The 14,664-nt window shown below is 40.1% G+C and overlaps 1 protein-coding gene across 5 annotated transcripts; it reads left to right on the top strand.

Moving 5' to 3' along the window:
* Positions 1-4,180: 4,180 nt before the first annotated feature.
* On the top strand, positions 4,181-13,999 carry LOC145441100 (somatostatin receptor type 5-like). 5 transcript variants are annotated; one of them, XM_080318898.1, is made up of 9 exons: positions 4,181-7,550; positions 8,236-8,398; positions 9,146-9,327; positions 9,400-9,594; positions 9,655-9,748; positions 10,223-10,495; positions 10,853-10,959; positions 12,323-12,474; positions 12,780-13,069. In XM_080318898.1, exons 1-9 carry the CDS (start codon positions 7,432-7,434, stop codon positions 12,827-12,829), a joined length of 1,335 nt encoding a protein of 444 aa, XP_080175024.1. In that variant the 5' UTR covers positions 4,181-7,431; the 3' UTR covers positions 12,830-13,069. The 5 variants fall into 5 exon arrangements, with proteins under 5 accessions (XP_080175024.1, XP_080175027.1, XP_080175025.1 ...); XM_080318899.1 differs by lacking the exon at positions 12,780-13,069 and adding an exon at positions 13,101-13,776 and having other exon boundaries at positions 4,183-7,550; XM_080318897.1 differs by lacking the exon at positions 12,780-13,069 and adding an exon at positions 13,823-13,999 and having other exon boundaries at positions 4,188-7,550.
* The last annotated feature ends 665 nt before the right edge of the window (positions 14,000-14,664 follow it).

Here is a 14,664-nt window from a genome sequence, read left to right as displayed (position 1 = left end):
GATTGGACACTTGAATTACTTTTTGCAATTGTTGCAGCAAGCCTTGGTACTGGTCAGAGATTTTAAAACTATGACCGTGGTGTAGGAAATGGTTCATCACAGGTTTCAGAAGAGTTTATTTGTTGTTCATTCATTTCCAAATATTAAGAGTTAGTTTAGCCCACTGATTCACTAACTTTTTTAGACACGCCCCTTTTTATGACAGTGAAATATTTCGTGCCCCACTTATCGTCATATCACCAGCGCATGGTATGGTATGGTATGGAACGAGAATTTTCCATACTCCATCCTTGCCTTACTCTCTCCATACCATACTTGCAATTTTCCATACCATACCAACGTTGTTCCATACCATACTTGATACGTATTCCGTACTTTCAAATACTTCAATACAGTGGTGGCTTTTGGGGTGGGCGAGGTGGGCGGTCGCCCGGGGCCCCCCTGGTCGAAGGGGCTCCCCTATTTGGATTTTGCGCTTTTTTAAAGGAGAATGACGAATAAACATGGAAATCCGTGCACCAAGCAAGAATATGATTCCTTACAGATGTGTCAATCATCATCAAATCACTGCATTTGTAAGAAAAGTCCCGTATCCCGATAATCATCACGTCTCTGCATGCGGTAGAATTACTTAGTTTTGATGTAGTCTATCCTTGCACACATGCAAAATAGACATGGCCAAATCCAGCACCTGTGCAAACTTTTTGCGGTGGTGAAAGATAGATAATAATAACCGATGCGAAAGGGGAGTCTGGGGGGCGGAGCCCCCCAGAATTTACGGATAGATACTTATAGGGGGCCCCCCGGTACGTCTCGCCCAGGGCCCCCCGGTTCGTAGGGCCACCACTGCTTCAATATCATAAGTATAGTACCTTTTCTAGCACCTATATTATTGATATTTCGGATGTCGTTATTGCTTAAACTAGCCATGATGCGAATCTAACTCTTGGTAATAGTTTCACAGAGTCTGTTTTGGTGAGGTTTAGTTCACAGTGGTGAAGTGCCGTGTACATCTACTCTACAGCTTCCGCGAGCAAAATGAGATAGTCAGCAGATTGTCATCTAGGACCGTCCATAAAAGGGACTGGCAACATACGGCCCGCAACGATATTTTGTCCGGCCCGCGGACAGTTTCCCGTCTTACATGATAATATGGCCCGCGGCCCGAGTCTGCCGAGATTCTCCACTACTTGCCTAAACGTCAAATTTTAGTGACTGCATGTTATTATATAGGTGTGCGCACTGCGCAGCGTGCGAGAGGGGAGCTTACGGGTAAGCTCTCCGAAGCGAGAAGACTTGTATTATCGGCATTTACGGTGTACTCAACCCTAATGAATTGATATCTTGGTAAATTTTGGGTAAGGGGGCTTATCAAACACTTTGAACTCTTAATTAAGGATTGCGCTGTGAGTTAGTTGATCAAAGAGAAGCAGACATGGCGGCGCCTGTATGACAATGCTGTTCTCAAATCCACATAGTATTTTCAATATCGGCGAGAAATGGCTTTGAATTGACATTGCTGTCGATAAAATACATTCAATAAATACAAATTATTCCTTGTATACATGGGCGAATAATTTATCCATCCAGCAATCCAGCCCGCCAAGTACTTAATTTTCCTATATCCGGCCCCCCGCTCCATATGAATATCATCGCATTTCCGGTACATTGGCATGAGGCACATGCAAGTTTGAAGTATATACTCGCAAAATAAATTATAACATAGGAGCACCCATAAAATATCCCAGCTGCAGGCGATCAATACTGCAGCGATCTGCGTGATTATTAGTACAGTATTAGGTTGGGTTGGTGTGGCGAGAATTTCAAACTAGATCTACTCTACTCCCTGATCTATAATCCTAATGCGAGAGCGTTTGAAATATAACCAATAAGATATCTCGGCATGTGAATAGTATAAATGTGCGGATAATGTTTCAGAAGAAATGTAATTATCAATCACATTGAGCATTAAGTACGTTGTATCATGATTGCTTGTAAGCTCTCGTCACTCAAGGAATGAGGTAGTTGGAGTAGCCAATATTACCAATTATTGCGTCACATTATAGACTGTTCTGGGAGACGTCATGTCTAGGCTGAATAGAATATGGGACCAACATTACTGTTGTAATTATTACATCACAAAATCATGTCATTTCAAATGCTCCAAAAACCGTTGCACAAGCGTGTATTTGATCCTACACAGCGTTCAATAGTTCACGTTCAGTCGTTCACACATCACATATATAACATATTACGTGAACACTTAACAGCGAATAACATACGCTTCATGAAGCTTGCACAGATCACGATAAAATGTATAAAACACCAAAGTATGGAAATTTGAAAATGTCGTTCCATACCATAGATTAAAATCTTCCATTCCATACCATACTTGCATTGTTCCATATTCCATACCAAAATATCGATCCATACCATACTTCCATACCATACCATGCCATACCATATCATACCATGCCCTGCATATCACACAATGAAACCAGAATGTTAGCAATCCTTACAGATAGTTTGATAGTGTGGAAGGTTATGACTGTTGATGAGAGTATTCTCCAATATCAAATTCGGACTATACACAGCTATGAAATGGAGGTGAATCGCGCCAATCGCGGAAAAAAAATTCAGTTTACCGGAGCTTCGCGCCCTCCTTTAGATGCTTTCACGCCTCCCAAGGGGGGCGCACACCCCAGTTTGAGAACCACTGGTTTAGCCTATAATGTAATTCACAAAGTTTTCTGTTGCTTCTGAAGTATGGGAAACAGTTTAGCATGGCTGAATTATCTACTTATAACGCGGCACGCATAGAAAACCGATGCAAATAGGCTAATTAGGACAGGTGGCGACGGTGTATTGCGTAGCGTGTACTAAGGCCTTAAGGCCTTGCAGCCCCACGTCATCCTGGTCCGTACCGGATTTTCATTGGTGTGACGAATCGATTGATTATTTATGTTGTGGTTGTCAGGTTTCCATAACAATGTAATTGAAATTGTAATTGAGCAAAACTTTCATCAAATTACAATTAAAATTATACAAAATAGAAATGCTTCAATTACAATTACAATTACATGAAAAAATGTAATAATTACATTCACCTCAATTACAAATTACAATTGATGCTACTCTGATAGGTGCTAAGGTACTCAGATCGAACTTTTGTCTGACACGTTGGCGGCTTGAAAGACTACGAAATGACAATCAACTAAACATTATACAAATTAGGTAATGCTTTTCCGGCACACCGTACGCATATCAGGACTGCGGCACGCCCAGTGTCGTTGAGCCACAGCCGGAATTGATTTGAACAAACATCAGCACGGTGAGATCAAATTACATGGCATCCGAGTTCATGATACACTCCTGGTATTCACAACATCTTTCGTGATCGCTGCAATCATTGCCGCGCGAGAAATATTCGCAAATCCCACGCAGCCAGGAACTTCGACTGGAGAAAAGTTACACCTGAATACATCGGAGTCGGAGAAGTTACGAGTATTCCACCGATTGATCTATGTGAAGATATAGTTTTGCATCGGTTGGATTATGCATATTCAAAGTTTATTGAAATAGCATTCGCCTTACAGGAATAGTACTGCTGAAATGAACTCACCTTATTTTATGGGCTCACATTTGTTATTGTCGGTAAAGACATCGTAATTATATATATGCAATACATACGCACATTTGGTGTAACCAAATACTCGACTCTTACTCTTCGTTGCCGGGCATGCAGTTTGAATTCGTATGATTTACCAAATATCTGCGTCTATAGAAGCACAATAACGCTATACGAGTCTAGCGACGACATATATGCAAGAAATGCAATGCAGCTGTCTCCACATCAGGAAGCGACTGTATTTCTTTGGAATTTCAGAAGCGGTTCGGAAGAACACTCTTCGTTACTTACATATATCAAGTTCGTATGAACGGGAACTATATGAATTGAGTGCATAACTGCGACTACTGGTGGAATCGAATTAGAAGTTTGTTAGCGTATGTTGGCTCACGTCGTGGTATCGTGGCAATAGTATCATTTGACCATGCAGTTGAAGAAAGAGCATATTCCATTATTTCATCCAACGTGTCACTAGCAACGGACACAACCATACGTCGAGAGCGGTCGGAATCAGTTTTGTGATAGTTACTCTCAAGAATACGCAAGCAACGCTCTTAGTGCGGGCATCGCAAATCCGCACAGTACCTCGAGTATAGGTGCAGATTATAGGTCCATGCTCATACGGCAGCGGTCGGGAACCTATGGCTCGCGAGCCATATATGGTTCTTTTGGGTATAATATATGGCTCTTTGACATATTTTTAATTGTAGACTCAGAATAATTAATGTCGAGGCAGCATAAACAAGACAGTGGCGTTTCCAGGGTTACGGGCTCGGCCTCGGACCCCTTTATAAAATCCTCAAATTTAAGTTTCTGTGGCGCCAGTGACCAATATCCCTCGCCAATTCGATGTAGCCTACCCGTCATCGCGCGCTGCGTAATCATGGATTGTACGATACGTTTGTTGATCAAAGAGAATAGCAGACATGGGGACGCCAATATGACAATCTAGTTTTCAAATACACATTGTCTTTCTGATGCACGCCGAGAAATGAACTGCCATCGAAGTGACATTCCAATTACAAATCCAAATTACAAACAACGCTTCGCTATCCACTTTATTCGTTGATAAGTATTGCTTTCTAGTACCACCGTAAAATGCAGGCGAGTAGTGCAACGTTCATGTTACCGCCGAAATGAGAAGTCGATCAATATTTAGATTCTCGTAATCATTGCTACAGTTCTGTTAGATTAATGTCAATTATTATAAATTTCGAGCTATTTACGATGAAGGGCGCTATCTCAGGATGATTAGTTGCCTTCCAGTTTTTATCGATAAAATATAGTGCCCACGACTAATCACGTGTAGTGAGTTCGAATATGACATGACGTCGCGATTTTCAAATGTGACGTAAGAATTGATTGACATGTATGGCTCTTTGGAAGCTAAAATGGAAAATATACGGCTAACATGGCTCTTCGGACGAAAAAGGTTCCCGACCATTGGCATACGGTATCCTATTATCGAAAAACTGTGACAAAACATCACGGCATTTTACTTATGGAAACTATATACCAACAGGATTATACAACGGATACGCTGTATTGTTGCCATAATAGAAGTTAATTTCCTAGACCAGCTTTCAGAGATGCAGTAAAATTTTACACATATCCCTCAATCTATACAGCACAGGTTACAGGTGTGAAGATACGGAATTGAAATAAGGAATATCAGTTGAGTGCTGCTTCATGAAATAGTATGACCGCTAATTTTCGCTTCATATTCGTTAACATGATTTATACTTGATAGTCAAAGATCAGACTGGAATTCGAAATAAAAAGAATATTTTACAGCAATAGAGACAAGTGCATATTTGTGTACGACAAAATAGCAATTATAGAGGATAAGGAATATAATTACGGGGACAGGCGATACATTACAGTTACACGAAGCTGCAATTCTCATGCAGGGCATCTCCGAATTGGTTTTCTAATAAAGTTACATCACCATCAACGCTCAAGGAGTTTGGATAGAAGGAGGGCCCATGATTTTAATTCTTTAACTTAATTCGATTTATAGATCCACAAAGGGATATGTTTCGATGTAGCATGAAACCAGAGGTGGTCAGTAACGAAGTACTTCTACTTTTTGTGGGGTCGTTTACCTTTATTCTGGGGTTAGTGATTTTGTTGAAAGTAATCAGCTTCCAAAATAGCCCGTGAGTTAGTCTGGGCAAAGGTGCTAACTTATTTTAGTAATCAGCTCGTCAAATTTTGATCTGGGCCACGGAACATTTTCAAATTGGAGATGGAGTCGCGACCATAAAAGGTTGGAAACCACTGGATGGGGGGTGTTTATAAAGCTCCATGGTGCGCACCGGCATAAGGATGATAAACAATCTTATCGGTAGGACATGAACATGACTTGACGATGTGCAATTACACTCCCTGTATTTTCGAAGTCATCATCCTCCACCAGCTCTACCGCTAACTCTGATCATGTGGGTTGAGAGTAGTATCTATATAGTAATATGGAGCGACCAATATTATTGACAGAATTCATTCAAATAATTTAACGGCCAGATGCATTTAGAAACCAGACTCATATAGCAAGCACCTCTGGTCTATGAGCAAAGCTTTGCTAGTGTGACGTCATAACTCATTTTGAAATCCACTAGTGGGCGCTAAGGAGTGTCCGGAATTTGGGTTGCTGAAAAATATGGTAACCCTACACTAAATATAAATTTTACGTTCCACAATATTTGTTATTAACGTATAGGCATACTAATTGCGCATAGTGTTGAAACCGTATCCGATGCAGCTTCTCCGTATTGCGCTTCGCCCAAACTTGGAGCCTTATAAATTGTGGTAGGGCGCCATGCCATGATATTCTCAAAAACGGGGTCTTCTAGTAAACAAAGGCTTGTTACCGCATTTTCATATCAATACTATAATTTGCATCCCATGATTCGGACAAATGAATATTCTGTCGAAAATTGATACTTCCTGGGATGCATCAATACGAATCAAGCTCTCTGCACATTCCGCACTGCTCAATTTGCAGCTTTTGACAGTCCATGCGAACGAATTAAGACTGTTTTCAAAACTACTTACTTAAGTAGATTTGAAGCCAGTCAATTCTACTAATACTTCAAGTAGTTTTAGGTGGCTAATGGAAGAAGTTCTTCTACTCGTTCTTCTACTCTACTTCTGATTGAGCAGCTTTCTTGACTACTTTGACCACCTGAAGAACACGTATAGGTGCACTTTATATATATATATGACGATTTTTTTTGACATTGCCAAATAGAGTAAAATTGTGGCATAATTGAGTTTTTTAACGTAAAAAATGTCGCAATTTTCATTTTTTAGTGCGGAATATTCCGTTTTTAAGGTCGAAAAAATTCGCCCTACTTATAAGGATCACGTTGGAAAATTTCTGATCAAATTATAGTGCACCTGCAAATATCTGGAACCATGCAGAACTGGATATCTCTATCTGCTGTTATTGCTTTCCTTTATATCTTATCATATGCATCATCGCGAAATGTTATACGATATTCACGTTTGGAACTCTTCGAGATATTATTATTATCAGTAACAATGGTGTATCAGGAGAGACAGGGACAGCCGTTTTCGGTATTTCGGCTTCAGCAAGGCATAAAAAGTAACGTGCCATTTGAAGCTATGCTAACGACCGCTACATGGTACTGCTGACTGCCACATCGCCTCAGTTCATTGCATTTATGGGCGATATATAACCACCCTTCGTCTCGTAATGAAATTTCCGACGGTGGGACTGCGGTATTGTATCATAGGTTTTGGTCTGTATACATATATGGTTCACTAAGTTATAGGTTATAATGGATTCGCTATTGATGGTATCCATTTGGAGCGTGATATACACCATAGGCGTGGCCGGAAATCTATTCGTCATATTTTCGATCTTGTACCTGCAAAAAGTCACAAAGATATCGCACTGGTGAGGCGATTATTCCCTTTTACGATTGCGACTTTTATAACATCGAAAATGTTTAAACTATATATTTCATGGATAGTGATGAACTCCCATATTCGAAAGGTGTTCGTAATAGTATAGACAATAAACCTCCAGTTTTTGAGTAGGTTTTGGGTATACTTGGAGAATTGTATCAGTGGAATCCATGGAGTGACCAAACAATGTATTCCGTCGCATAATATAGCTTTGCAATTTTACATGCCGTTCCGCTGTGTATTCGCAAATATTCGTCTTGCAATACTGCATATATGCTGCCTACAAATTGATGTCCAAATGTACATTTTCAAAGTATTCAAATTCTGAATCCTAATTGGTTCATTTAAAAGTATTTCGGTAATATGTCTTGCTAGAATTGCCCTTTTTTGTGTGACTCGAGTAGAGTGTTATGCTGTTAATGCTAATTATACACATATTAATTTACACATACTCTACAGGTGGGAACATATCTTCTATTGGATAAATCTATTCACTTCCAGATATGGGATTTGTCGCAACACAAAATAGAATTGTAAAACAAAATCGTATGTATCCTCGTGTCTGTAAACGCGGGGGAGCATGACGACCTATACATGCAGGATCACTCCACTATGCCAGCGCAGCTATGACAATAGCACATAATTACAATAATATGCGAGATATTGCCTGACAGGTATGTGCTGCAACTAGCAATCGCTGACATCCTGTTTCTTCAATCGGTCCCTCTGAAAATCACGGAAATGCTGCAACAGGACTGGATACTCGGCATTTACCCTTGTAAAGTTTTCGAAACCTTGAAGTACATAAACTATTATGCATCCATCCTTTTTATAACGGTAAGTTTAAACTTGAAGACAGTACCGTTTACGTGAATCTAAACATCTACGGAATGATAATATAATGGGAATTGTGACGGCCGATGTATTCATGGGTTACCCCTCATTTGAGCATGCGACATTTTGGCATGCGCCTCTTTAGCATATGACTTTTCAACCACCAAACTAATCCTAGCCCTTCTATATATCCTAACCCAACCCTAACCACAAATGTAACCGTAACCCAACTCCAGCACGAAATTTAACCTACACATGCTGAAGTGTCGCATGCTGTTATGTCGCATGCTTCTATGTCCATTGTCCACGGAATGCTTCAGACTATCAATTTGAGAAGGGTAAGAATTAACATATCAATGGCGATTACAACACTGCAGCATGTGAGAATATACCTTCACGTTGTGGGTTGAATTGAAACTCGTAAGTCTCAACTATGCATGTAGTGCCGGGGACCGGTATTGATTTTCAACTCTTTTCAAGTGCCACCACATTACGGTGAACAATATATACATGATATGTACACTGTACTGTACACCTGTAGCCTTTCGTGACCGGCCAAGCTACATATATGTACTATAGAATATGTGCGATCTATTTCCGCCCGAATTGATTCTAAAAGAGCCCAGTAACGCACATAATAATGATACCTAATGTACACCATCAAATCCAGCGCCATGTAATTGGCGTTTCTTTTGACAGCTGATGGTTCTCTACTTAAGTAACTGGGGCCATATTTCCCATACTCTACAGGCGATGGCGATTGATCGGTACTTGGCTGTGTGCAGAAGTTTATGGAGTGCGACGAACTCATTACGATCTATCAAATCCGGCTGTATCGGAGCAGCCATAATTTGGGTCCTCTCTGTGTCCATGAGTTTGCCCGTTAGCTATTACTCGGATAGTGTGGAACATGCATCAAGATGTCATTGCGTGTAAGTGAATAATGTTACATATCTCATTAGTCATTACTTTTCGATATTTTCTTGGGACGATTTTGGATTTAGTATTTTGTTCACTGCAAACGATGCTACAAAGCAATGCAGACTCTGTCATCCGGCCTGTGATTACGAATGCGGGAGTCTGCCGTGGGAACATGATAATGAAACATTTACTTACTATGATATCAATCGGGAATATGAAAACTCATCAGGCGATGGTTCGTTGGACTACTACGGCGAAGTGGACATTATCGGAGAAACGTGACACAACTAAAATCCATAATCATTTTCGGAGTGCATACGACGTTTTTCACATTTTAGATATGCCTCCTGCTATGCGTCAGGCGCCGACGACCCCGGAATGACGAAATTTATCCTCTTCAATTTCATTGCGATGTTTCTTTTCCCGCTGCTTGTGAGTTGAGATTTTATCTATGATAAAATGTTTAGGAATAAGCACGTCTGGTCACGCTGAACTGATAACATTGAAAAGTGTATTTTTGGCAAGTAGCCTACAGGTTGTTTCTGCGTTGTCTTATTCGCTCATCTCGTATGATTTTACTCTGCTGTATTTCATTATTGCAGAGCGGGGATGTCGGACATAGGACGGTTTCATCCGGCCCGCCAAGATATTCTGAGTAGATTGAACGATGCTTGTATTATCCAACACATTTCTAACAGATGTGAGATTTATAGTGACAAATATGTCCTTGCGTAAGAATGAAAACGTCACATCGTCATTACGGTGCGCACGTAGCCTATACTTATCTGTCAAAGTGGTACCCACAAAACATCATAGTTGGCCACATGATGTGCAGTTGTTTCACAATATTCAGCACGGTGTTCTGTGGTGATAACCCGAATGAACATTCGATCCAATTTACTGTAGGTAATTACAATATCATACGGATGCATAGTGCTACGTTTACGTAAAACGAGGCTGAGAAGTCGAAGAAGTTTCGAGACGAAAGAAAAATTGACATCCGGAATAGGATCAACTGGAAAGAGCTCTCTTCGGAACACGGGCGATCGAAAATGTTCGTCCGACAGCCACAAAAGGGTGACGGCATTATGCGTGTCGTTACTCGCGCTGTTAGTTATCTGCTGGCTGCCTTTCCATGTGGTTCAAGTGGCGAGAATATCCGGGATTTCGGGGAGCGAGGTAATTACAGCATGAAAGAAGTTTTTTTGTAGGCCTATTTCATAAACCTGATAACACTTCATTTCAAACACCTGTTGTATCGTATTCGTAATTTTGGTCATACTGTCCCACTGGAATATAGGGTTGGCGAAGAGACAATTCTGCAGGTTTTGTCTCCTTGCTCTACCTACTCATATATGATGTTGCTTTTAGAAAGCTTCCACTTCTCTTTTAGCAGTTTGGAAACCCAGGGTACTTACTTTCTGAATTTTAAATTGTGTTGCATAACGTATCATCTTGATTGTATTCATGAGTGTTCCCCCCCCCCCGAAACTGACTCGCATCCTCAGTGATAAAGGTATATATCTCATTTACCAGACATTCTGTGAGAACCTGCAAATGTGCCTGAGATTTCTGATATACTTGAATTCGGCACTCAACCCGTTCCTGTACAACTTCCTGGGCACATTTAAGCAAAGAATAAGGTCAGTTGGGTGATAGTTAATAACATGTACATCAGGGCTCGGCAACCGCACAGTTAGGGTTGCAACAAATGGTTGTTTAAAACACTTTGTTTAAAACAAATTTTTAACAGTTTTTTAAACAAAGAACTTTTATGAAAATTGTTTTTTTTTAAGTTGTAAAATCGTGCCATAATTGTGCGAATACTTTCCAAAAACATGTTGTATGAGCCTACGGACAATTAACACCTGATATAGCCGACGTATGCGATATGAGATGGTTGGATTGGAACCCTCACAATAGTCGGTGCAACAGCAATAGTACAGATATTTCGTCAAAGGAGCTATATTTGCCCTATATTTTCAATTGTCAATGCCAATCCACCATGACGTCACAATTGAATATTCGTGACGTCATGGTTTGAAAAAACAATAACAAACATGTTTTGAACAAGGGCCTTGTTGATTTTTGTTTTAAATGCAACCTTACGTACAGTGCATGCCGAACGTCTAAATATCAACTAACCGCGTGGCACACATTATCGTATGTATTTCGCATTTACTCATTCAGAGGGGCATGGGATCCAATTGATCTGCCATCTACTGCTTTCCTTATGGTGTACACATCATGAGTAGCCTCTTGTTGTCATACTTTTCTGGCACATTAAGCACGGACGATCTGCTCAACTGAAAATCTGAAAGCTGGCAACTATAGTCACGCCTTACCGCATAGATTCCCTGGGACTGATTTTCAAGTAAACCCAAGAAAATCCGCAAAAAACAACCACGAAAAATTGAACAAAGTGATTTATAAGTCACCGTATTCCGTATTTCATGTTGATGTCTTGACGTATTCACATATTGGTTCGGTAATTAAATTGGGATGTTAGTTTAATCTATGGTTCAAAATAACATTACTTTGTACTGTAAATCATACGAGTAAAATTTGGCGTATTCATCGGAATTCAGCCGTAGTGGGGGGTGTAAATCAGGTGAACGGCACTTCCAGGTACCAAATTGTGCTTTCACACACCCTCCAAAGGGTGAAAATTATTCAAACACAGCAATCCTTATGGAGAGATCTAATAGGGGTGTAGTTGGTGTATCACCCTACACTATGGTGTATATCTGATGAATGCGCCTATTTTACACCCATGGATTTACAGTGTGACATTCTAAACAGTTCATGGCTAGGGAGTCAAGATTCAGGAATGCCATGGTTTTCCATTCCATTTTTTTCATATAACATTCTCATTAAATCATTTGGCGTGCCAGAAAATATAGATCGTGCATCACCACTGACCCCCGTTGCAGGGGTTGCAGGACCCTGTTGCACTACGTCGGTGGATTCTATAGATGCTAAAACGAGCCTTGCCAATCTAATTAGGGAATTCCGAAAGCACCGGCGGACAAAGAGGATCATGAGCGGACTGGGTTGCAGAAAGATTGTGGCGCATTCTACAACGAATGTTAGCGATGTGTATAAAACCAGACGGTCATACCTATCTTCGGGATCTGATACCAACTCGCGCAAAGAAGGTGAAAAGTTCAAGAATTTATTGTAAAGAAATATGTGATCGTAAAAAATATCGCCTGCTATGGTTTTTCTGAGTGCTGAAATCAATATTCAGATTTTTTTACCTGAACTGTTCAATCGAATTCCATTTCATTTCTACTTGTTCGTCCATATTATATTGAAATATAATACACATAAAATAAACCATGAAACAGGCTTGGCAACATATAGGCACCTATTAATTGAAGAAAAATGTATCCTGTGTTAGCCAGAGATGGAGTGTAATGACTAAGGCAAGTTTTTGCAACTTTTTCCACTTTTTTTACAGCTTCCGGCAGCTTCCTACATACTCCGAAGCTATGTAGTATGGTATTTTAAGCTGTTGGGAGGGATCTTATATCGCAACTTTTTGCAACTTTCTCCATTTTATCAGGCAACTTTTGGCTGCTTTTACGATTTTTCATGCAGATTTTGGCAATTTTCTTTCGATATTTGATGCAACTAACTTTTTACTGGAAATATTTGGTACTATATGTAAATAGATCGCTTGATTATTTCAATGTCGTTTAAATTTGAGGTCTTTTCTGATTTGACGCACATTCAGGCTAGACCGCCGAACATTATATTTCCACTGGGTCAATTTTTTCAGGCTATTCATCTCGTTGAAGTCGCCAACGACGAGTTTTGCTACAGTGCCTTGGATAAGGATCAATTCGAGTATCGCATACCTTAATCATGTCAAGGAACTTGTCCATAAATGCAACTCCTTAGTGTAACTTTTTTGAAAAATAAATGCAACTTTTTGCTGCAACTTTTATGAAAAATGAGTGCAACTTTCAACGGATTTTACTGCAACAAAAACTTGCCCTAGTGATAATATTCAGACCCAAAGGGCCGGCTAGGGTATGGTACACGAAAACGTACGAACATGGATGATCAGGATTAAAATGTTGTATACGATTTTTACCGCGGTATTGGTCTGACGTAGGTACATGTTTCTTGTGCCATATGGGTGTATATTCACACCCGTATATATCAGAGGTTGTACTCGGGTGGAAATACGCACTCTTTTCGCTAAGACTGCACATTGAAAGTTATCGGGACTATCGACACATACAAATCCGGAGTGCATCATCTCAAACTATTCTGTCAGCCTATGCTTACTACGGTGCTTTTAAACCTTACGGCTTCTATTTCCTTAGTTGAGAGCAGTCTCAACCCACTATTGAAATCGATAGTTTTATTTATATGATATTTTATAACATTATACTTCTGCTTTAGTATCAACAATGATTATACTTTGCTCAAGTCTCTAGGGCGGGAATTTTTCTTGTATGGACATGTACCAAGAAAGTATCATATATATTTCAGATATACCCTTAAAAGATCTTACTCTCAGTGATCCTTCGAGTTTACGCCCTTATTGAAATCAAAGGAGACGATAGCGACTTTATCACCTATACCAGCAGCAGCCGCATTTTCTACATCCGTTTTCCGATGCTATCGACGTGCATATTGAAAATGAAATATACATGATGATGAGATTCATTTAGCCTGTGTATTACTTCAAGATGATTTGACGACAGTCGACAATATGTCCTGTATGGTCAGCCAACAAAAGTGGTACAAGTAAAATTATTATATACATGGCTGCAAATCGGTAAGCGTATATAAGACACACATATACGAGACTGTAGAATAAGGCTAATCAGCAGTTTTTTTACTTTGCAAATTTTCACTTATATAGGTTGTGCAGCAGACGCCCGAAGACTTACTCTTTTTGGCACACGATGGTTTCTAAATTTGGAGAGTTAATTAAGGTTGTGTGGAATGCGCACTTTGCGCGCACTTGGACTTGAACTTGAAAAACGGATGCACATTGCACATGCGTTGACCCAAATTTCGTAAACAGGGCCTATCTAACCAGCTGGTCGTTATTTAGATTTAGACCAGTGGTTCCCAACCTTTTTCGATTCATCGGCCCCTTCTCAAGCTCCACACCGATCATCGCCCCCAAATAGTGGGAACCGAAAAATGGACATACAAACTACAATCACCGGCAAGTTGACTAAAAACAAGGTCAAGTTTTCGGTTCGACCTCGAAATTTACACTTTTACAGCTAAATTTTCGTGACTGACTAAAAAATAAAAAAAAGTTCATTTCTCGGACTTTACTCCAATATAGCCGTTGTAACGCGCCATCGACCCCTTCG

This window comes from Botryllus schlosseri, chromosome 6, assembly GCF_051294905.1.
Source record: "Botryllus schlosseri isolate E-star chromosome 6, Bs_hap1, whole genome shotgun sequence".
NCBI lineage: Eukaryota > Metazoa > Chordata > Ascidiacea > Stolidobranchia > Styelidae > Botryllus > Botryllus schlosseri.
Note: the sequence above shows the minus strand (reverse complement) of the source record. Positions and strands in the feature narration are given on the sequence as shown.

Excerpts from the sequence above, each read along its gene's own strand:
- LOC145441100 (XM_080318897.1), top strand. The coding sequence starts at position 7,432 with ATGGATTCGCTATTGATGGTATCCATTTGGAGCGTGATATACACCATA. Across the intron at positions 10,496-10,852 it reads CCGGGATTTCGGGGAGCGAG|ACATTCTGTGAGAACCTGCA; the intron begins GTAATTACAGCA and ends CTCATTTACCAG. Across the intron at positions 10,960-12,322 it reads ACATTTAAGCAAAGAATAAG|GGAATTCCGAAAGCACCGGC; the intron begins GTCAGTTGGGTG and ends CAATCTAATTAG.